The 22,587-nt window shown below is 45.5% G+C and overlaps 1 protein-coding gene across 1 annotated transcript in view; it reads left to right on the top strand.

The window, feature by feature from the left end:
* DNAH1 (dynein, axonemal, heavy chain 1) overlaps positions 1 to 22,587 on the top strand; it is a 71,060-nt gene that overhangs the window by 8,039 nt on the left and 40,434 nt on the right. Inside the window, exons 8-28 of the mRNA XM_010136526.1 lie at positions 693 to 850; positions 1,653 to 1,864; positions 3,462 to 3,760; positions 4,736 to 4,886; positions 5,429 to 5,622; positions 6,913 to 7,138; positions 7,752 to 7,871; positions 8,669 to 8,751; positions 10,169 to 10,310; positions 11,356 to 11,511; positions 12,502 to 12,700; positions 14,117 to 14,370; positions 15,274 to 15,486; positions 16,867 to 17,031; positions 17,725 to 17,846; positions 18,407 to 18,512; positions 19,622 to 19,801; positions 20,423 to 20,563; positions 21,206 to 21,369; positions 21,857 to 21,970; positions 22,148 to 22,336. Coding sequence (XP_010134828.1) covers positions 693 to 850; positions 1,653 to 1,864; positions 3,462 to 3,760; positions 4,736 to 4,886; positions 5,429 to 5,622; positions 6,913 to 7,138; positions 7,752 to 7,871; positions 8,669 to 8,751; positions 10,169 to 10,310; positions 11,356 to 11,511; positions 12,502 to 12,700; positions 14,117 to 14,370; positions 15,274 to 15,486; positions 16,867 to 17,031; positions 17,725 to 17,846; positions 18,407 to 18,512; positions 19,622 to 19,801; positions 20,423 to 20,563; positions 21,206 to 21,369; positions 21,857 to 21,970; positions 22,148 to 22,336 — 3,588 coding nt within the window. The remainder of the gene's footprint in view (positions 1 to 692; positions 851 to 1,652; positions 1,865 to 3,461; positions 3,761 to 4,735; positions 4,887 to 5,428; positions 5,623 to 6,912; positions 7,139 to 7,751; positions 7,872 to 8,668; positions 8,752 to 10,168; positions 10,311 to 11,355; positions 11,512 to 12,501; positions 12,701 to 14,116; positions 14,371 to 15,273; positions 15,487 to 16,866; positions 17,032 to 17,724; positions 17,847 to 18,406; positions 18,513 to 19,621; positions 19,802 to 20,422; positions 20,564 to 21,205; positions 21,370 to 21,856; positions 21,971 to 22,147; positions 22,337 to 22,587) is intronic.

The following is a 22,587-nucleotide window of genomic DNA, read 5'->3' as shown; positions in this document are numbered from 1 at the left end:
AGCAGGAGACAGTTGGGAGGATAGCTCAGATAGCCCAACTTTTCCAGAACTGCCAGCTAGCTTCCTCAGTTCTTGTTCCACTGCATGTGCAGTGGAATCCTTCCTTGCCTCTGCTTGACTGGCGCTAGCTGACACAGGTGTTCCAAAAAAAAAAAAAAAGAAATTATCTTAATGTATCTCACTCATCAGTTAAAACTTTTGGAATTAATTTTTTGCAGTTAGAGTGTGAAACCCTGGCCCAGGTTGGCCAAAGAGGTGGTAGATGCCCTGTCCCTGAGAACATTCCAGGTCAGGTTGGACAGTGCTCTGAGCAACCTCATCTAGTTGCAGGTGTCCCTGCTCGCTGCAGGGGGGTTGGACTAGATGAGTTTTAAAGGCCCCTTCACAACCCAAAGCCTTCTGTGATTATTTTTTTCCGCCTCCTCTCTGTAACACTTCTCCCTCTGCACACTGCTGGTGGAGATTTTGCTTTGATCTGAAAAGACACTTGCCACTGTCACTAACTGTCCAGTTGATAGCTTTGCTGGCTGCTTCACCGTCTGCACAGCTCTCCTAATGCATTCAGTAGTAGGTGAGCATCTGGGTTAGCAAATCCAGGAGGGAGGGACTGAAGGGTGGGTTTTGCACTGAAGCTACCGACACACGTCTGCTCGAATACCGTGAATTATTGTTGTTTCCATGTCTTGTAACAGTGTGTTAGACCGTATGTGCTGTCTGGAGAAAGAAGTGAGATTAGACTACGAACACACCATGAATAGGCTCAGCTTTGACAGAGTCGTCACTTCCAAACCTGAGACATTTTATTATGTCACGCTGCCAGACAAAGAGGAGAAGAAAGTACCAGAGAAAGGTACAGGACACAGTGAAGCGGTTTGAACTCGGCATGGTTTTAGGACCTCTTGTCTTTGACAGGCTTTGTGCTTTGCAGCAAACACTGTCAGGTTCCTGTTAATGATTAGGGCTCATAAGGGGCATCAACAGGAAATTATATGAGACTTTTGAGTATGTCTGCTCTTTTTTAGGGTTTATTTGTGTGTTCCTGTTACCTCAGTATAACACATTGCCACCCCTCAGCTAAGCTGCAGTAACTCTGCAAGTGTCCCTTAATGGCACCAAGTGCAGGGTAGTGTAATTAGCTGAACTGCCTTTGGCTCTGTGCTGGGGCTGGCCGCTGCCCGTTTGCTGTGCTCAGGTGTGAAAAAGGGCTCAGGTTCTCAGAGAGTACCGAACTGGAGGAAAACGACCACGGCAAAAGATAGGGAGGGTGTATTTTGTGCATGTCAATCTTCCAAAGGTTGGGACGTTCTTAAGGTGGTTCACAACTGGCTTCTCACAGATGACGTGACTCGGGTGTGCCTTGAAGCTTCAGTGGGAAGATTCTTCAAGTCCAGTGTTCTTTCTCATGGAAGCTTCGTGAGCCAAAGCCTCAGGAATGTCAGGCACCAAAACAGTCTGTCAGCCCCTAATGGGAGGCTGCAGAGCAGAGACTCTTTTTCATCCATCCATCTGCTGAAACTGCTGCATGCAAAGGCCTGTGCATCAGAGGAGAGTCCTCTTCACAAGCACTGTGCCAAAGGGAGCTGAACTCTTTCTCTAAAACTGAAGCTGGGATGGCCATTGCAGGCAATAACATGTTCTTTTTTTGGTGCCAGGGCTCATCTGGATCCCAGACTATCCTTCTGAGGAACAACAAGCAAATTTCAAATTTGTCTCACTCCTGACCAGGCCAGAAGTCATCCTTCTCCTTATACAGGTGCAAGACGAGTGCAACAAAGCAGCTACCATGTCTCTGTTTAATTCGGCTTTAGCCAAGCCTGTCTGCTTGGAGGAGTTTGAACAGATCCAGACCCAGACCTTCACTCAGGTGAGCAGAGGAAGCATGAGGGGTGAACACATGGAGCAGCCAGCGGGGCTGTCACTGTGTGTTAGACAGCTGCAGTGGCTGCAGATTGATAACCTGGAAACAGATGAGCTTTCAGAGGAGATGTTGTGTGTGGTTCAGGGAGGAATTTGCACGTGGGATGTGGGGAGAATGGGCTGAAAGAGCCATAGCCCCTAGTTGGCATCAGCCAGTGCTGACCATGCTCTTAGTCATGTGTTGAACAAGTGGCCACATATGGCTATTACAGCCCCTCTTTCCTCCTGCTGGTCTCCATGCAGCTAACAGTCCTGGCTGGCACTCAAATCATAAAATCACAGAATCAGTTTTGTTGGAAGAGACCTTTAAGAACATTGAGACCAACTGTTAACCTCCACCGCCTCCCTCGGCAACCTGTTCCTGTGCTTGATAAATCTTTTGGTGAAGAAATTTCTCCTTATATCCAACCTAAGTCTCCCCTGGCACAACTTGAGGCCATTTCCTCTCGTCCTATCACTTGTTAATTGGAAGAAGAGATCAACCCCCACCTTGCTACAACATCCTTTCAGGTAGTTGTAGAGAGTGGTAGTGTTTCCTCTGAGCGTCCTTTTCTCTAGATTGAACAACCCCGGTTCCCTCAGCCACTCCTCGTGGGACTTGTGCTCTAAACCCTTTAGCAGCTTCGTTCCCCTTCTCTGGACACACTCCAGCACTCACAGCTCAAATTTTTATTTAAGTTTTTATTTCCCCATCCCTCCAGCAGCAAGGCACAAGAGCTTTGATTTCTGAAGCACTCGTGGGGGTAATGCTTTCCTACACTCTTTGTTCTTTATGTACTTAATTAAATTACTCTGCTGCAATGCCAGCTGACAGACTAGGACAAAAATTTGCAACTCTGTGGTAACTCTTGCCAGGAGATCTTCACGCCCTCTAAATGAGCGCAGTACACTGCACTGTGGATGTGGCCACGTGGAGTAGCTTGCGCAGAGTTGCACAGTAAATCAGTGGCAGAGGGCATGTGCTGGTCCTTCCAGTCCCATGCTGTTTCAGCTAGGCAGTGCTGTCATCCACTCAGTGACTGAGGTTTTTTATTACATGCAAACAGCAGCTGCCTGGGGAGCGAAAGTGACACTTGGTGGTATTTTAATAAATTAAAACACTGCAGACTGCTCCTGCCCTTGGCGTCTTCCCCTCTTCCTCCTCACTTGTCAAGAGAAGACTACATTCTGTCCTTTACTTGTGCATCATACTGTCTACGCAACTTTTTATGAGGGCCCTGACACAGGCAGCTCCAGGGATATTGCTCTATAGAAAAGAGAACAAAAGGGAACCACTGTGTATAAAAGGAAAGCATACGGCACTCCTGCCTTTTCATACCAGGCTTTCGTTTTGTAGGTCTGTTGTCAGTGAAGCAGATGTATGGCCAGATTCAGATGCCACGTGTATGTGCATGGATTTGAGAGCTTCTGTTTAGGTGCCACAGCTCTGAGGGTTTTCACAGCAGAGAAAGGTCCAGGAGTCCCAGCTAGCAGCTCACCTTGCCATACTGCTTTCCCGTCAACCCTTGGAGGGTTACACAGCTTGCTTTTTCAATTTGCCCTAGGTTCAGATGTTTCTCAAGGATACCTGGATCAATACTCTAAAGAGTGCAGTAAAGAGCAACCTGAGACATGCAGGCAAAGACTGGTACAACCTGAAGCAGAGCCACTGGGACGCCTACCAGATGTCCAAACTGCGTAAGCTGATGAAGCGCATCAACCTCATGCTTCAGGACTCTTTGCGGTATCTGGTCCAGAACTCGCTGATCAGCTTCACTGAGCTTTTGCTGGATGCTTGCCATGGTATCCTGAACTGCTCAAAGGACATGGAATGGGGAGATGACCTCATCAATAGTCCTTACAGGTAAGAAAGGGAGACAAAAAAAAAAAGAGTGGAAAGAGCAGAAAAGTGTAGTGCCATTGTCTTTCTAACTGCTGTTTCTGCAAGCAAGCTTTGGCCTATGTGGGGGCTTTAGGCTGGGCTGTGTCCCTCAGTCATCCACCCGACACGCTTGCTTGAGTATGGAAACGTGGCACAGAGCTAGCTGCTCTGTTAGTACAGACTTGCAGTTGCTGTTAGTGATAGAGGCAGCCCATGAGAACCCAGGTTTGCTACTTTGACATATTGTTCTAAATAATTCCAAAATAATTACTGCTAGCTTTTGTCTGTAGGCCAAGAATAAGAATACCAGGAGGCATGGCTGTTTACTTCCGTTCTCGGATCAAACCTCAGGATCTAGCCTGGGATTTCTAAAGAATACCAAATTCGGGTTACAGTGCCTAGAATTGTCTTCCCTTGGGTATTGATTTAAGGATTTCTGTCCTTCATGGTTAAAAAAGAAAAGGAAGGTTTAGAAATTGAAAACAGGTAGAAAAGAAAAAAAACCCTGCCACTCACATAAGGCATTTTACCTCCAAATCAGTGGAAGTCTTGACACTGACTTGAGCTGATCCTGAGCCATGCTGGTAACATACAAGATTGGGAGATAATGAATATAAGTTCTGAAAGGTACATTTTAGGAGTGTATCTGAGATGCTGAATGCTCGGTTTGAAAAGCATCTTCAATTTTTCTATAAAGCAGCTTCAACTCTCAACATAAGGTTATGAGTTTTGGGGATCCTGGTATGTCATGATTGGCACCTTTGATAGACAGGAGTTCTCAGTGTCTTTACTGGTAAATTCAGAATGCAGTATTTCATCCCTTCAGCTGCATGGGACTGTTCTCTCTGCTTTCCTTTCCTGTACAGTAGGCATGTTAGTGTCGGCACCAGAGCAATATAGTTGAGTGCCATTGTCTCAAAAAGCATCCCTGTTGTTCCTTATCTCTTCCCACTGCAGGCCTCAAAGGAATCCGCTCTTTGTAACAGACCTCGTGCTAGACAGCAGCGGCGTTCACTTCCACCCTTCTGTGGAGAGCTTTCAGACGACCCTCATTTCTCTGTTCAACAAGGGAATCCTGGTGACTCACACTGTCCCACAGCTGGAGAAGGTGAACTCTTCTGCATCAACAGTGATATATATAACTGTGCAGTCTCAGTGCATCGCAGCTTGGCATAGACACCCCGGAGCTTGTACTGAGGGGAGGGAGTTGTGGAAGCAGGTAGTTGAGAATCCAGTTACATTAATTTGGGCACAGCACTGTGCTAACACAGTTCTGTTCTGATAGGATTTCTTCAAGTTCTACAACCCTGTAGCTCTTTCATCTGGTTGCTGTGTCTGCTGTGGTGCTGCAGGTTCTGAGGAGACATGTCCGAGGTAGCCTGGTTGCCCTAAGTGCATGGCACTGGCAAAAGCAGATTCGTAAAGGAAATAGCACCTTTTCCAGTGCTGTCAGTCTGCTGCAGATCTCTTCTGCATACGCCCCCTTCTTTGGGAGGGCTACATAAAACTGATAAAACAATTCCTGGCACAATGTAGAAAGATGGACTGCACGACTTCCCGAAGGTGCCACCAGTGATTGTCTCAGCCGTCTCCTGAGGAGGCACAGTTAGCTCTGCTAGTCCTGAAAAAACCCTGTCCTTCCTCTTCCAGTATGTGTTGGAGAACATGCCTATCACAGGCACACCCTTGCTGGCCTCAGTGGGCTTGCACGAACCAGAAGTGGAAGAACTGTGTGAGTGTATGCGGTCTGCCATTCAAAAGGCATTGATCCCTCTCCAAGCCTACGCCAAGAGATATGAGACGTTCTTAGAGCTAAATAACAATGATGTCCATGACTTCCTACGGTAAGTGCTTCTGACTGATGTGTGGATGTGTGAGAGAATGTGGGACCTGTTCTGAGACCACAAATGTGCGTGATGTGCCTTAGAAGTGAGATCAGGCGTCCATCAGAGGCAGCTCTCTGCTGTCAGCAACAGTCCTTGCTTTCAGAGGACACTGGTGGTGACAGTGAGAGTTTCTTCTTGCCTCTGACAGCAGTCACATTCCTGTCATGTTTTTAAGTGTAATTGGAGATATTAATGGCCCTAAAAATGACTCATCCTGTTTGAAAATCCAGTTAGCATACTCGACTGACCTCCTTCAAATAGCGTCTGTTCAGGATGAAAACATTCTGTAGAAAGTAATGTTTTCATGTCAGCCTCATTGTTTTCACTGCCAAAACTCTTTACACCTTTGCTGTCCTTTAGCCTTTGTTACTTTAATGGTCGTCTTCTTAGGCCTCACATTTTTGCCAAACAGTGGGAATGAAGTCCTTTTTCTCTTGTTATTCCAGCTAGATCAATTTACAAATCCCATTTGACAATCTCCTGTCTCTTCCCAGAACATGCTGAAGTGCCTGTCCCTCCGCCAAGGTGCCTCCTGATCTTGCCCTGTTTACACCAGTACTTTCATTTTGTCTTCCCCTCTTCTCTTGCCTTATTACCTCTTTCATGTCTTTCATCTACTCCTTTTCTGCATCTAGAACATTTTGTGCTGTCGTTCCTCTCCACACAACACCTATTGTCATCTCAAACCCGTTGTAGATTTGAGTCTGTCCCTTCCCTGGCTCCCCAGTAACGTTCCTTAGATACATACCAGTTCCGTGTCATCTTCTATACACATCTTCTGAAACAGAGGCCTGTCTGTGCTACTACGTAGTGTAGCCATTATGTAGGCAGAAGTAAGCAGCCTGGCTTCCTCTGCTTGGTTTTGGTAACCATAGCAGTGAGGACAGTGGAGCAGAGCCTGGTCACCCAAACTGATGGACTGTAGATGGGATGTCTTTGCTACTATAGCTTCCCGTGCTCAGTCAAAGCTAGCACTCATGCTCGACTGTGATACAAACCCTCCTCACTTCCTATGCAGACATATCTTTGGTTGTAGGGTCTAGAAGGTGTTGGTACCCTCTCAGTCTGTACTTGCAGAAAGATGTATACATTCAAATAGATGCACGTTTTAATAACAGTAAACATACTCATTATTAATTTGATGTTTGATTCTTTGGGCAGACACGTCTGGATCTCGTGAACAGACTGGATGCTCAAGTGATCTTAAGGTCTATGTTACCTTTATTTTGGTGGTGTTTTTATTTACAGAAGCTACGAAGAGCAATGTCCATCTGCTGAGGAGGTGATGAGTATAGTAAACATGTACTTGGCTGAAAAGGATAACCTGGACAACACTCTCCCTAGTTCTATTGTCATTGGTCCCTTCGATGTTCACGTAGAAGGTGTTAAGCACAATCTGTCTGAAAAATACAAAGCACTTGCCACTTCCATGCTGGACATACTGGCTAAACACCTCCATTTGCAAGTGGAGAATGTAAGTTACCTGTTAGTGTCTTGTCCTTCTGCTTCTGAAGTCACTGTGTTTGTGAAATGGCCAGAAGAGACCAATGGAGGCCTTGTTAATGAGGACATTTTAAAGATTGCAAAAGAGGGATTATTAAAAAAACTAGTAGAGGGGAGATATGCAGACTTAACCAAATCAAGTATTAAATGTATTTAATAAATGTACTTAATAAAGCCTGAAAGCTGTACCTCCTGAGACAAAATTCTTCAAGACCGTGCTGTCTTACAAAAGTGTGTTGGCGGATTGAGAAGATCTGCCTGGTAGACAATTGGAAGGTCCTTCTACTTGCTCTGAGGGTAACTGGAATATAGAAAATTGCATCTGCCGGAGGCTTGTCTAAATCTGTTACTGTCATCATTTCAAACACATACCTGCAGTTCCTCTTCCTCTTTTTTGGAAGTCTCGTTTCATTTGAGCTCAAATGAGATGGATGGAGAAAGAAAAAGACGAAGCAGGACTGTGTACTCATCACTTTAGACCACCTTCAGAATGGGAAATGGGTAGAACATGGCAGGTTTTCCAGTTTGTTTATTAGCAATTAATGACTGTTTGATGGTCTCTTCTCTGCTGTGACCTTCTGCAGATCTGTGATGCTTATAAAGCCGTCAGCTGCAAAATGCATGCGAAACTGAACAGTATCGAGGAGCTGGCTGAGCTGCGGGAGTGGATGAAGGGAGTCCCTGAGCAGCTGGCTGTGCAGGAGGTAGGGCATGGTCTCCTTACGGACAGGGGACACCACGGGAAGTGAGGAGAAATTGTCAATGCAATGCTTGGTGTCTCAGAAGCAGAACTCCAGTTCTTTTGCTTAGATGTCTTTACATGCAATTCCATAAATTGCTGGCTTTGTATTTTTGCAATTCTTAATATTTTTATTTTTAAATACATGTATCACAAATTTAAATATCTGTACAAAACAAAATAGCAGTTAAAAATCTTGCCTAAAAGACCCATGTATGCTTTTTGCCACCTTCGTGATCTGAACTGAATGATTCTGTACTGAATAGCCATTTTCTAAAAACAAGCGTTGTTTTCAAGAAAATATTTCTGCTATCAAATGCTCACATTGCCGCTAACATACTTCTTCTAATAGGACGTTCTAGTGCCGAATTATTTCAAAGTTGTTTGAAGTGTAGGTCTTCTCTCAGCTGAACAAATAGGGAACAAAGGCATCAAGCCATAAGCTGACTTGTCCATGCTGAGGGAGGATCCTGGAGGATAACCTAAGCCACTCGATTTCTGTCCAGAGCTTTATCCCCTAGGTCACACTTCTTTTCCGTTCATACAGAACAGAGGGTGATGGCGGCGTGATCATTTGCAGAACAAGGGCCTGTAAATCCATTCCCACTGCTCACAGAGCAGAGGAGCAGCCTACACCACATTAAGCTTGTGTGACTAACGCCCTTCAAAGGCACCTCGTGAAAATGAGGTATACACCAGAAAGTTGGAATCAGAATGGTCTAAAAGTGTCTGATTTTGCCTCTTTCTCTCACCCCTGCACAGGAACTGATTCGCGAAGTCATGGAGGATTACAAGGTCATGGAGAAATTCTTTAACAATCTTACTGAAGACGATTTCAATGACAAGTGAGCACAAGGCATTTCTCCCACTGTCAAAGTGGCATGCTTTGCAGCAATTACCCTTCTCAGTGCTGTGGGGGCTATGTGTCTATCAAGGGCTCTAGCAGAACTTTTAAGTGCCTCTCAGGCTACGTGAGTACTGAATTCTTGAAATGAAGTTTCTAGAGAAGAACCGTGGGTTCATGCAGCCTTCTGGCCTGGGGCAAAGCAAAGTGGTAGCTATTCATGTGTTTAACATTTTAAAGCTCTTTTCTCTCGTGTTTTTGTTGGAGACATTTGCAAGGTCTCAAAGAGCACAGTTTAGTCTGTGTCTGAAGCGGAACAGTTCCAAGGTAGGAAGACTCCCCAGGATTTTCTTAGGATGAGGGAGGAACATGAACCCTGTATTATCACTGCGTTGCTGTTCCATGCAGCCTCCTCTTTGTTTTGTCTTTGACCGTGTTATTCGGATTGGGACCTGACTATGCCCCTGTAGCAGAGCCAGCTCACAAACACGGCTACACAGCTTCTAAAGTCAGCTCTGCCCTGGAAGCACCTCCTATATGATACAGACTTTGTCCAGTGCATCTGCAACCTGAGTGAGTCTCTGCAGAGAGCTCCTGAAACAAGAAACATGGGATGCATCATGCAAAAAAATCCTCAGAAGCGGCAGGAAAGCAGCTCAGCTCTGGGGCAGCTTAACACAGATGTAGCTGTATGCCCACTGACCAGACCTGGTACATGCAGAACTAGTAGAGATGTCTGCATCCCCAGGCACTGGGAGGGCTGTGCCCTGGAGCATAGCGCTGCAGGGCTTGTGTTGGGCATCGCACACAAGCTGATGAGTCCAGATGGAGTAACGGGTGGACTACGGATGAGTACGAACCAAGAAACCTGCCTTGGCATGAGCAGCTACTTTGTGCAGCCTTTCCTGGACAGGCACTGCGCTCCCCAGGGCCCTCTGCAGAAGCCTTGCTGTCCGAGGCACTGCTGCTGCTGGGCTGCCCTGGCCTCTCGCTGCCCTGCTCGCAGGAGACTGGCTTTTTCAGTAGCCCTGAAAAGCTGCAAGCCAAGACTCTGACCCCATTTTTTTAGTTCCTTGTGAATACATTCAAAGACAGACATTCCCTCTGGATGCCAACTGTTATTTTGCTGTCTCCTAGCTTTTCAGCAACCTACTGGATTTGTTCCTTTTAAAAAGGCCCTCCACTTCTCCCCAGCCCTCTCCATTTGAATAGCCTAGTCACAAGGACTGCATATCAACAAGAAAAGCTGGGGAGAAAAATGTTTTGTTGAAACCACATGTGTTTCTGTTGTTGTAAAAGCTTCCTTGTTTGGTGGGAATTGGCTTTCTCATTCTGTTATTTTCAGCATTTCAAACATATGTTCAAAAAGCTTCTCTCTCTCTTTTTTTTTTTTTGTTTGTTATATCATGTGAGTGCAGGTGGACTGCAAGTTACTGGCCACAGAAAATAGCTATGGAAACTAAGTCCATTCAGCTCCAGCACCTGGAAGATGAAGACAAATTTCACAAAATACAGGTCGTGGATCAGATTGTCTTTCAAGACAAACTGGAGGACATGCAGGTATTAAGCCACTGACAATAAACTGTCCAGAGAAGGGGGCCTTGGAACTCTTGTGGTCAGCCAGGTGGGAAACTTTCAGATGAGATTTTAGTCAGATGAGTTTTTAAGTCATTTTATTGTTAGACCAAAAATTATCAAACCACCCCTGCCCATATTTTTTTTTTTATTGGAAGTTAGGCTTTTGATTAAGAGTTTCATATTTGTGTGGTGTGATTTCTTTGCAGAAACACTGATTTTTCACTGGGAATGTGTTCATCAAGATACAATATTCCAATTCCTGGTACTCGGGCAGCACATGCACCTCCTTTTTCTTTCTTGCATACTTGGCTTCCTGCAGAGCATCTCCCATGATGCGCTGCCATCAAGGGGGAGAATGCTACATTCAGTCATGGAACTCATCTCATGTGAAAGACCCTGAAACCATAGCAGGGGTTTGGAGCTGAGATACCTCTGGTTTCTGCTGAAACAGTCTGAATTTTATTTCTTGCCAGAAACTGTTAAATACCAAATCAAAATGCCATCTTGGAAAGGCTGTAATCAATGACCTACGTTATCTTGGAAATAGCCTTCCAAAATGATAATACCCCAGCTCTGGATTAAAAACAAACAAACAAAACCACCAAAACAAAACAGAAAAGTTGTTAGAGATGTTCTGGACTTGTGTTGTTAAACAATTCTTGGAAACAAGCTGAGTGCCCCAGCAGAGCTATCGTTTTGTAACTAATCACAGTATGAATCCAGTAGCAAGAAATCTGGGCACAGGCTTATTGCTCCTACTTCTTGGGGATTAATTAACTGTTGTCACAAAGGCAAAAAGCAGCTGCTCATCACATTTGCACTTTCAACCACCTGTCCAGAGGTTATTGCTGCTTCTCAGCACTTTCATTATGGTCTAAACAGAAGTGAGATTAGATTAGGGGAGAAGAAATGGTGAGCATGAAAATCTTGCGTTTGAAGGTAACAAAGAGCACACCAGGATGCCGAGACCTCCAGAGGCACAACTTAGCTTCAGAGCCACATCTCATGCCTGCCTTTTCTCTTCCAGCTGATTGTAGGTGGATTTTCCATCCAGACGGATGTTAACCAAGCACATGAGTTGGCTAACAAAGCAAGGGAGGTCAGGAACCAGCTGAAGGAGCTTCAGAGTTTGGCAATTCTCTACAACAACAGGGAAAGAATCTTTGGGATGAAAGTTACTAATGTAAGTGTCAGGTCCTGTACCTACAGGACCCTAACCTGTATTGGGCCTTCTGGGTGGTAGATAGAGCAAATAGCAAGGCGTGGTTCCTCGGGAAGGAATCCTTCATGCTCTTTTGGTTTATCTGATGACCTGCTCTGTGGTCCTGGAGAGTGACTGCACTGCTCCATCGCCCTGCTGTACTGCAGAAATGCTGATCCCAGGCAGATGTGGAAGGCTGCTCATGGGCCTGCTACTGTCACTGCTGTGAGAGACTTTGGGTGCCCACACTCACATCCGAGCGATGTTAATGAGAAGGAAGTGGATGGGGAAGGTTTTGAAGCAGCAGTTAAGATGCATCGATTTCTGTCAGGCTGTTACTGCAGTTACATAGATGCGAATGTGTGGTTGCCTGGTGGTGTGCAGGCAGAGCCGGCTGGGCGCAGAGCCTAGTGTGTTCTCCTAAGGCAACAGCTCACATAGTTGCAAACACTCATTCTGCCTGTAGCTGTTCAGCTGCCAATGAGTCATTGTCATCTACGTCCAGCCTAGTTGGGCTGCAGAGTAGAAGTGGCGCTCACGGGATCCTTTCCTGCCTCTCAGTCTGTGGCTACTCCTTCACTGTGAAGAGCCAAGTTTCGATACGACGTGCAGCGTGTGCTTTCACCGATTGTGTGGGGCTTGCCCATGAAAACCTCCTCATTCTGCAGTAGAGTATTTGCAGAGGCGAGTGGTGAGAGTGCTTTCCGTGCCAGACGTGGTGCAGGCACAGCTCCGCTGGATGCATTTTGGCCTTAATGTGCAAGGCCCAGCTCTGCTAGTCGCTCTCCCTTGAAACCTCAATTGTGATCCCAGGAGAAGGTAGTCTGATACACCCTCTTGAAGGACATGTTTTCTCTTTGCTTGCTTGAGATTCAGAAAAGAGTTGTGCTGGTTTTGGCCATTTGACATGCAAGGTATTGTCTGGAGGAAAATACACTTGTGCTTATGCTTGCTTTTTCTGTCTTTCCAAAGTATGGTAAGCTGTCCAGGATGGTTAAGAAGTTCCAGACGTACTATGATCTCTGGACTACTGTGTCAGACTGGATGCAGTGGCATGAGAGCTGGATGAATGATTCTCTTGTGGAAATCGAGGCTGAGCAGGTAGAAAAGAATGTCAGCGACTCCTTCAAGACAATGCAGAGATGTGTGAAGCAGTTCAAGGATTCACCGGGTAGGTACATAGCCTGGGGAAAGGAAGTTGGTGCCTATCAGCATTTTGATGTGAGGCGCGTCACCCAGTGCTCTGAACAGGGATTGTCAGGATGTCACATGGACGTGTTGTGTGTATTGGAGCCAGCTGAGAAAACGCTAGCAAAACTGTTTTCCATTTTTTTTCTTCTGGAGCTATGGTGATTCACATCTAGATGCTAATTTGCTGCTTGAAGTACCAGTTTGGCATGGAAACGACCAGGCTGAAAATCCCTTTTATACCTAATTCCCAAGACAGTACTGAAATAAAAGCCACCCTCTTATGTTGCAGTTAATATTTACTCATTTATATAAAGTAAAATAATCCAGACTAGTCATAGAGAATTCCTATACAGCCCAGTGGCTAGACACGTGGGTTTAAGCCTTTACGTGAGTCAGGCAACAAAGGGACTTGAATCTGGGTCTTCCAGGTGCTCTTTTCTTGGACAATCTTTATTTCTCTATGGCCAATGAATTTAATGGAAAGCCAGAAGAGATCTTCATTTCTTTTATAAACAATGAAATGGCAAAACCTGAAAATGATCTGTGGAAATGGTGTAATCACCATTTTCTTGAAAGCGTATGAAATTTAGATGATCCAGCCCTTGCAATTCACGTGAAGGCCTTTTAATCCTTGTAAAGCTGGAATTGATACTTCAGCTTAACTTCCCATTCCATGATTCTCAGAGATGCATCGGTCATTCTTTAGAGCTAACTCTAAAATCTCCTGCCAGATGGCTTAGATTGAAATATGTTTTGGAGTGGGAGATTTTTGATTCATCCTTTTTAACTTGAACTTGCTCTTAAACAATGCCATGAATCAGCCCCAATGGAGGAGGTGATGAGTGGATGTGTGAGTAACTATGAATCATTATGGTAAACAGAAATACTAAGAATACCTGCTCATATTCATTGCAATATTCCCTGGCACCTGGTGAAATACACGTTTCGTCCTTGAGCCTGCCTTGTCTTTGCATACCACCCAGCAGGGGGTGTGGGGGGGTCGCATCCTATGAGTGTGCATACCAACCATGCAGGGTGCAATAAAAGGAGGCATCTGCTGTAGCCAGATTTTGGAAAAATTCCCCAAATCCCCAAAACAAAAGGCTCTTGCCCAGCAGGTTTCCCCTCCTAAATATGTTTTATCACAGAGGTGCTGGTTAACTCAGCCTTGGCTGAGTTAGATGGGACTAACTTGGATCTGGGGGAGCTTTCTCAAAGCTTCTTACAGCAGCCCCGTCCCCCACTACTAAAACCCCACCAGACACAAACCCAACACACTACCCCACAGCATGTGTCTACAAGTACATCAGGCTTTAGACAACTTCTAGGAAATTTCTTAAGGCGATTTCCTCACACGCTGTTGATTTTGATGTTCTTCTGTTTTTCTTCCTGCAAGCCTGCCAGGGTGTAGCAATGGAGTTTCAAGACAAGATTGAAGAATTCAGGCTATACATCCCCTTAATTCAAGGGCTGCGCAATCCCGGTATGAGAAACCGGCACTGGGAGATGCTGTCAGAAGACATTAACATTGATATCAAGCTAGAACCCAGTCTGACACTTGGTCGCTGCTTGGACATGAACCTGCTGGACCATATCGAGAGCATTACCAAAGTAGCTGAGATAGCCGGCAAGGAATACGCCATTGAGAACGTGAGGAGGCGGGGACTTGCTGTGTCTTTGGTTGCTTCTCAGATTCGTTTCTGTTGAGCAGGCGGTCATTGCCTTGGGAGATGTTCCTGTTGTCCCAGAGCATTAGATACCTCTGCAGCACAACTAAAAAGGCTGCTGCCCTTAGAGAGGGGAGCAATGGCCGCACATCTGGGATCACACACTAGAAGAAATCATTTTGCCTTGTGTAGAATTTCAGTGGTAGCATAACAGCAGTGCCTGATGGATTTGCTGATCCACTGGTTGGGTCTCACATCTTGCTGTGGGATTAGTGACTGTTTAGTTAAAATAAATAGACTGGTTGCATTCTGCCATTCAGATGTTATGTCAGGGAGATGAGCTGTGACTGAAAACGGAGGTGGCAAACACTTTAACACAGCAAACATGCAGGGAAGACTTGCTGGCTCTGGAGTTATAGGTTAGGAAGTCTTTCAGCTTCAGTTCACCAGTTTGGATGCGACCTAAGATGTTCTTGATTGAAAGTCATTACCTTCCAGCAGCTTTTGTTCTCTTGATTCTCAGGTTGTTCCCAATAGACAGCTACCCCTCTCACAAAGCCATCGTTAACCATAATCGTTAACAGGCACTTTGCTGGCAGCCTCTCTGCATCTAGTAGCATATATGGGCCAGGAGATGAAATTGCCATTTTCCCCCCTCAAGGTGTTCCTTTCATGACAGCGTTGGGGTATTGAGTCCATGGGCAGTGCAGAGGAAGAGTGCTGTTGCTGAGTAGTCACACATTAAATACACAGCTGCATTTTCCTGTGGAATCCAAGAACAAAAATCAGTCACTTGCTAGAGAAGGGCATTAAGGGTTGTGGAAGCTGGGATAATCATTGCAGTGCTTGTATCTGAACATTTAAATTGCTTGTACCTCTGTTCCAGGCACTCAACAAGATGGAGAGTGAATGGAACTCCGTTTCATTTACTGTGATGCTTTACAAAGACACAGGTACCTTTATTCTGAAAGACACCGACGAAGCTTCTCAGCTCCTAGACGATCACATTGTCATGGTTCAGAGCATGTCCTTCTCACCATTCAAGGAACCGTTTGAGGAAAGGATGAACACATGGGAAAATAAGCTGAAGATGACACAGGTATTGGCTTCTTAACCTGCACACACGTGGTGAAGGTGGGCACCTGGGCTGTGCTGCTATGCTTGAGCATGGGCACTGTGCACTGACTGCTGGGGAACTGGGAGAGCACCTGTCAAGAGAGTATCAGCTCTTCTTTAGCAAATCAGAGCCTGAAAGCTCAGCACCCAGCAGACCCAGAGAGCAGAAGAGCATTTTGCTGCAGGAGAAAAGTTCCAATACAAGTATCTAGCTGGAGAACTGTTTAAATGCTGGCGTTTGATGCACAGCAGCTTCGTTACCTGTTATTCTTAACTACCTCATTCTGTTTATTGGTGCTTACCATCTGGGTGTGCTTGGGCCATGGTCTGCCAGAGCACTTGTTTCACAAAGAGACAGAAATGCTACTCTGAGCCTTAAGGCATTTCATGGGGAAATTCAGTTATTTGCTGTGTGGTTTCAGCTCTGATGTTGTCTATGTTTTCACCCTGCCTTCTTACCCCTTTCTTTGATTGCTTTCATTCCTGTCACTAAAGGCTCATGAGTCCACTTCTGTGAAGTGGCTTATGAGGGTTAGCTGATGGACTACAGTAAACTCCGTTGTCTCTACCACTGGAAAATCCCACCTCTTGCTAGGTCGAGTAGCTGCCTGTGCTGAGGGAATGGTAGATAGCACCATGTGACTAAGGCAGTCTGAAAGGGAGTCAAACACTTGAACTGCTTTGCAGTGTTGGGCAGGTTCCCTGTACCTTTCAATCTGTTCTTCCAACCTAATTCTCTCACTCCTTTTAATGCCTGACAAACAGGGTTTCTGTCTGGTGTCTGCCTTAAATGCTTGGCTTTTCATCCATTCTCTTAATTCAGAGTGCTGTTTGAAGATCTTGTCATGGATTACTCTGTAGGTAAGGCTGGGGCTGAGGTACAGGAGAGATAATATGACAGAATTGCGGAGTCTGGCATATTTTACTTGTTACTTTTTTTACCCTGGAAATGTTCTTTTCACAAAATAAAACCCCCATCTTACTGTGTATTTATCTTCTGTGAAATACAGAAACACTAGCCACAGAAATTTGACCTAGCACCACAAAGTCCCTTTGAGCTTTAGTATTGGCTTACACACGTTTCTAAATGACCCCATTAAACTACTGGATGTTGATTCTGATGCCTGCTGACACCTGTTAGCAAGGGGATGCTAGTAAATTGTTAATTATTTGGGAAAGAAATTCTAGCTCCTGACACTACAGATAGATTTTAGAATTGTAGAAGATCAAAGTGCAGCATCACCTCTTTTTTGTTTTTACTTTTTCTTGTTTTTTTAAACCCATTCTAGTGCACAGTTTAACTGGTTTCATCAAACAGGTTCATAGCATGGTGTCCTGATATGCTTTCCTTGCTCCTCGCTAGGATGTCCTAGACGAATGGCTGAATTGCCAGCGCTCTTGGCTCTACTTGGAGCCCATCTTTAGGTCAGAGGACATCAAAAGACAGCTCCCATTAGAAAGCGAGCACTACCAAGCCATGGATGGGGACTGGAGGAACATCATGAAGAACGCTAATGAAAACCCTGAGGTGAGTGCTTTGATGAAAGAGCCAGTGCAGATATCCCAAACTCCTCGGAGCTGTGTTCCCGCAAGGACCGCCTTAGAGTCGTTGGTTTTGTAATGGTGTGGGCCTGAGCAGCGCTGTAAAAACCATGCAACCTTGCCCAGGGCCGCACACTAGGTTTCTGCTCTTGGAACTTGGCCTTTCGTTCTGGTGTCCAAACAGAGTGCCTTGCACCAAGCTCTCCACTCCACCAGATAGATACCTTCTCCTCAGCACACTGACTCCTTGCATCCTATGACTCTTGTAACCAGCTCTGCTGTAATCCTAATCCAGAAAATAACTCCTTTGATTACTTCTCAAGAGTGACTCTTTAAATTGTTTAGAGCCGTCGTTTTTGCCAGTTTCTGTGTCCCAGTAGCAGTGCTCTGCACTCTTCCACTCTCCAGTCTCCACTTCCCAGGTCTCCATTGCCACTTGTATTCCATATTACAGACACTGTTACTTAGGGGAACCCAGAAATGTGCTTATCGCATCCATAAGTGCTGTTTCTCCTCCGTGCCCACAAATCTTGTGCCTTTCCAGATCCCTCCTGTGAAAGTCCTCCTGTGAATAAGTCATTTAAATCCTATCAGTAATATCACTGGGCAACCCAATTATCTCCGCTGCCTTATCTCCCACGTGCTCAGAATACTGATGCTTCCTCCATTCTGTTTATAGGTGATGTCTTTGTGTCCTGATCCTGTGCTACTGGAGAACCTGCGAAAATGTAACAAACTGCTCGAACTTGTGCAGAAAGGGCTGAGTGAATATCTGGAGATGAAGAGAGGTGCTTTTCCCAGGTAACCCCAGATTTCAGTGGGCTGGGTCACGCTCTCTGGTTCAGAAAATCGGAGAGGCGCACTCTGGTTTGCTCTGGCAAGAAAGCAAAACAATTCAAGTGTAGGATATTGTCATGAGACTGCAAACATAAGCAAGGCTGTGCCTTTCAATGCTGCCATCTGATGGGGAGAAAACAGGCAGACACGAACGTGGTGAGTTCGGGGCAATCTGCTAGCTTCGTTGCCTATCTGTGCCTCGTGATGTGTCTGGAAAGGATGGGGAAAAATGAAAAACTCCTTGTAACTCCATCCCTTATTCCTGAAGGAATACTTCTGTCTTTTGAAACTCCTTTAATCCCATTTTGCATGGGAAAAACTGACTTCTGCAGATGGAGAAGTCTGTCTCTACAGAAAGGTGGATGGCTAGACCATGGCTGCTGCTCTCCTGCACGAATACAAAGACATCAGCAAGCAGTCAGAAACAGTCTCTAGCAATGAGCTTGTTCCTCATCTTGGCAGGGCTTAGCCTCTGATGCTACAGTAAAGAGAGCCTCCCCTCAAGCCTCACCCTCTGTTTCTAGGTTCTACTTCCTCTCAGACGATGAGCTGCTGGAAATACTATCTCAGACAAAAGACCCCACTGCTGTACAACCTCACCTCCGCAAGTGCTTTGAGAACATTGCACAGGTAGGCAAAGCAGGCAGCCTGATGGCTTGGCCCACCTTTGGGAGGCTGGTGTCATGGGAATTTGGAGGCTTGCTGAGATCTGGAGGAATGGTTAAGTTCTGCTGTGTGGAAATGTGTCTCCTGCGAATCTGCAGCTGGTATGTAGTCATTGCAGGGTGCTGCCTGCCTCGGAGTGGGATTCATGCAACCTCAATTTAGGCATTTCAAAGTCAATTATCTGCTTTTGAACTGGGCGCCCTCAATTACCTTTCAATGAGGGGAAAATAGGCAACTGCAAAGGGGAACTTACAGAATTTCATTTAGATACCCATATTAGGGGGAGAGGACACTCCCCTTGAGATGTCTGACCATTCCACCATGGAGGCCAAAAGAAGTAGCTCAGACTTAGCTGTCTACTCGCAGGCACATGGTTAGGATGGACTTCCACTCTTGCTGACAGCCACAGGAGGGACAAAGAGTGAACGAACGTGAACTGAATTAAGTATTTGCCTTCATCCCTACTTAGGAGCCAGGGTTAACCCGGCTATTTTTTTTCTTTTTTTTTTTTTTTATTTCTAATAGACTTCAGACTCCGTGACTAGTCACAGCTCGCACCACCACAATACTCAGACACTAAAACCAATCTCCTAGTCATTAGCTTGGGAAAATAGAAAGGAAATTGAACTGGAAAACTGGTTCAAAGCCATTGGAATAAATAAGGGAGCTTTTGGTAATATTGTGGGGCACTGGAGAAGCTGTTAAAATTTTACTTTTAAAACCGGGCACTGTGACCTCGAGGGAAATGATCTGAATCTACAGAATTGGTCAGGAATCAAAGGTTTGAATTCTAGAGAGGCAATGAGAAATGTTCACCCTACCTATAATTTATTGTTGCTTCACTCCAGTTAAACTAACAGTGTGAATCTCTTGTTTTCATACAATCATCCTCAGTGTTTTAAAGAGGTCATTTTGTACACGCCACACACTTTATTAGCACTATTGACAAACAAGTTGGGCACCAGGTTTTTGTTGAGCGTACAGCACTACAGCCTGGCTGTGCCCCAGTGGCAGGAAGGTAAGGATAGGACAGAAATCTTCCACTCACATCTCCTGTTGGCTTCCTCCACTAGCTCCTGTTTCAGGAGGACCTGCAGATCACGCACATGTACTCTGCTGAAGGAGAAGAGGTGAAGCTGTGTGTTCCCATCTATCCCACTGACAACGTGGAGGACTGGCTGCTGGAAGTTGAGAAATCCATGAAGGCCAGTGTACGGGACGACATAGAAAGATCAGTCAGGGCTTATCCAGAGGTAGGAGTTGTATCAGATTGGGCGGTCTCTGATGGCTTGGTTCCAGGCTTGCCATGATCAGTGATAGGGCTGATGAATTTGTGATATTCTACTAGTTTTAAAATAAAACATTAAATCCCACTGTGTGGGTCAAGTGCAGAATGCACAGCTGAGCAAGCAGCTAGTGGTCCAGAGGAATGCAAACCCTGCACACTCACTCAACTGCCACAGAACACTTCCTGGTGTCATAGAATGAGCCTGTGTGAATCCATTTCTATTCTTCTCTCCAGACAACTGCCTCTTTATAAGGATCTACCTTCTTTTGTCTTGTCTCACACAGCATGCTAAGGGCTGCATCAGGGGCTGCATCTTGGCTTTGGTTTCTGAAATTCTAAAGTCTTATTTGTTTGGGTCTGGGGAGGGAGAAAGGCTGAAATAAGAAAAAGCCTCAGATATTTCTGTTACTGTTTTCTACTCAGTCTGAAAATTGGAAAATGGGGAAGTTAGAATAGGCTGGAGTAGGGGAAACATTCCTTTGGGTGTCTCAGATTCATCAGAGCAGGGAGATGAATAATAAAAAAAATCATTGTCTTATCACCTTTTTCTTTTTTCCACCCCTCACCCCCGCCTTCTTTTTTTAAGACTCCACGAACTACATGGGTCTTGCAATGGCCTGGACAAGTGGTCATTGCTGGCTGTCAGATTTTCTGGACAAAGGAAGTGTCTGAAGCTCTGGAAGCTGGAGATTTGTCCAGCAGGCTTTTCCCACAGCTGAGTACTCAGGTATGACAATGAATGTAAGGGTTAGATTTTGTCAGATGGAGACTTTTCAATCAGACTGTAGATAACTTAGAAATACAGCCAGGGCAATACTGCAGGAGAAAAAGGGACACAGTCCTGCATAGCACAGCTGAAAACCAGGTAAAAACCCCAGGTTCTCATCATCTTAATCATCAGGATATTTATCATCACAAACCTCAAATAATGTACAGGGCTGATAATATGATCATTACTTGAAGACAGGAAGAAGGTGAAAGATAACTTCTCCAGGGTCACCCAAGAAGTCAAAGGTGGAGGAGAACAGAAGTGATGGACAGTAGAAATGAAACTGTGTCCTTCATATCTGTTCTGTGCATCTGATCACACCTAATACTTGGGAAGTATTAGCTCTGGGCCTCATGGTGTCTCTAACACTTTGTTTTCACCTGAACATGGTAATGATGTAAGCAAAAGTCAGCTCTAGTCCAGCCCTGAGTAGTGTTTGCTTTTGAGCAATCATTTGTATCTCTGATGAAAAGAGGGAAGCAGAAGTTGCCTGGGCACAGCCTATGGTCTGGACTTAGCATGACATAAGATTAGGCTGTTAGTGCAGCCTGGGTCTTTGGGACATGGATTGCTTCCCAGTACTTTCTTTTCCTTACCCAGCTGGGCGATTTGGTTGCCCTGGTCCGTGGAAAATTGTCCAGGATACAGCGAGCAGTGTTGTCAGCTCTTATTGTGATTGAGGTCCACGCCAAGGATGTTGCGGCAAAGCTGACTGAGGAGAGTGTGACAAGCACGAATGATTTCGAGTGGATCTCCCAGCTCAGGTAGAAAGCATAGCTGTTGAACCTCACCTGACCTCCCTGGCCAATCTTCCCCCTCCTCACCCATCGGCCATGTCCATGACAAATGGAAACCAGGGTTCACATAGTCTGTAAGCTCTTCCTGAGTTGCTTCTAGCATCCCTGTGAGGAGTAGGTTGCCGTCTGCTAAGGATGCTGGTTTGAAGACATCTGAGGCAGACGTAGTTCCGGTGGCATCCACTTTGGCAGTATAGACTAATCCATACCATGGTGTTTCACAGCCTCACTGTGAAAGGGCACATTCCTGCCCAAGGAGTGCGACGCTTGGTAGAACACCTAACTTCAGGTCCTGCGAGAACTCCTGTCCACCCTGCTGAGTTACCTTATCCTTTCTTCTCTCAAGAGGGAAATCCCTTGATGTGCAGGTCTCCAAACCTGTGGGCTGTAGTCTTATAAGTATTGTCTGCCAGCCAGTGTTTATCTTTCTGATGTCACGCTCACTCATCACTAGGTACTACTGGACGATGGGAGACCTGTACGTCAGAGCAGTCAATGCCGAGTTTATCTATGGCTATGAGTATCTGGGGAACAGTGGCCGTCTGGTTATCACACCCCTCACTGACAGGTAAGGAGATTGTTTCCTACGTAATAACTAACTCTTTTCAGAAAGCCACGGATCGAAGTAGCTCTGCAGAATAATAAAGGCTGGATTCCTACTTGTCTCCAGCTGGATAGATCATATGTCTCCCTCACTGAAATCAGTAGTAGAAATGCTTTTCATCAGCTGGTCCCTTTGTCGTAGGTGTTACCTGACGCTTATGGGAGCTCTGCACCTGAAATTTGGAGGAGCACCTGCAGGACCAGCAGGAACAGGCAAAACAGAAACAACAAAAGACCTGGGCAAAGCACTGGCGATCCAAACTGTGGTGTTCAACTGCTCTGATCAGCTCGACTTCATGGCAATGGGGAAGTTTTTCAAGGGACTAGCCAGGTACATTGAAATGCTGCCTGTTGGTATTGGGGGGTGGGTGGGATACAGGGGTGCTGGCCACTGGACATTGATGGATGTTTTTCACAGCAGCCCAGAAGAACAAGCAAAGCCCTAGTAAGGGGATTACTGTGTTCCAGAATGAGCAAAGTTAGAAAATCCCTGCCAGGAGGGAGGGACATTTGAGCCAATTTAAAAAAAAAAAAAAAAAAAAAAAGATCCTTTGTTTTAAAGAAAAAATAAAAAGGTTTTGA

This window comes from Buceros rhinoceros, unplaced genomic scaffold (genome assembly GCF_000710305.1).
Source record: "Buceros rhinoceros silvestris isolate BGI_N320 unplaced genomic scaffold, ASM71030v1 scaffold24855, whole genome shotgun sequence".
NCBI classification, from domain to species: domain Eukaryota; kingdom Metazoa; phylum Chordata; class Aves; order Bucerotiformes; family Bucerotidae; genus Buceros; species Buceros rhinoceros.
Note: the sequence above shows the minus strand (reverse complement) of the source record. Positions and strands in the feature narration are given on the sequence as shown.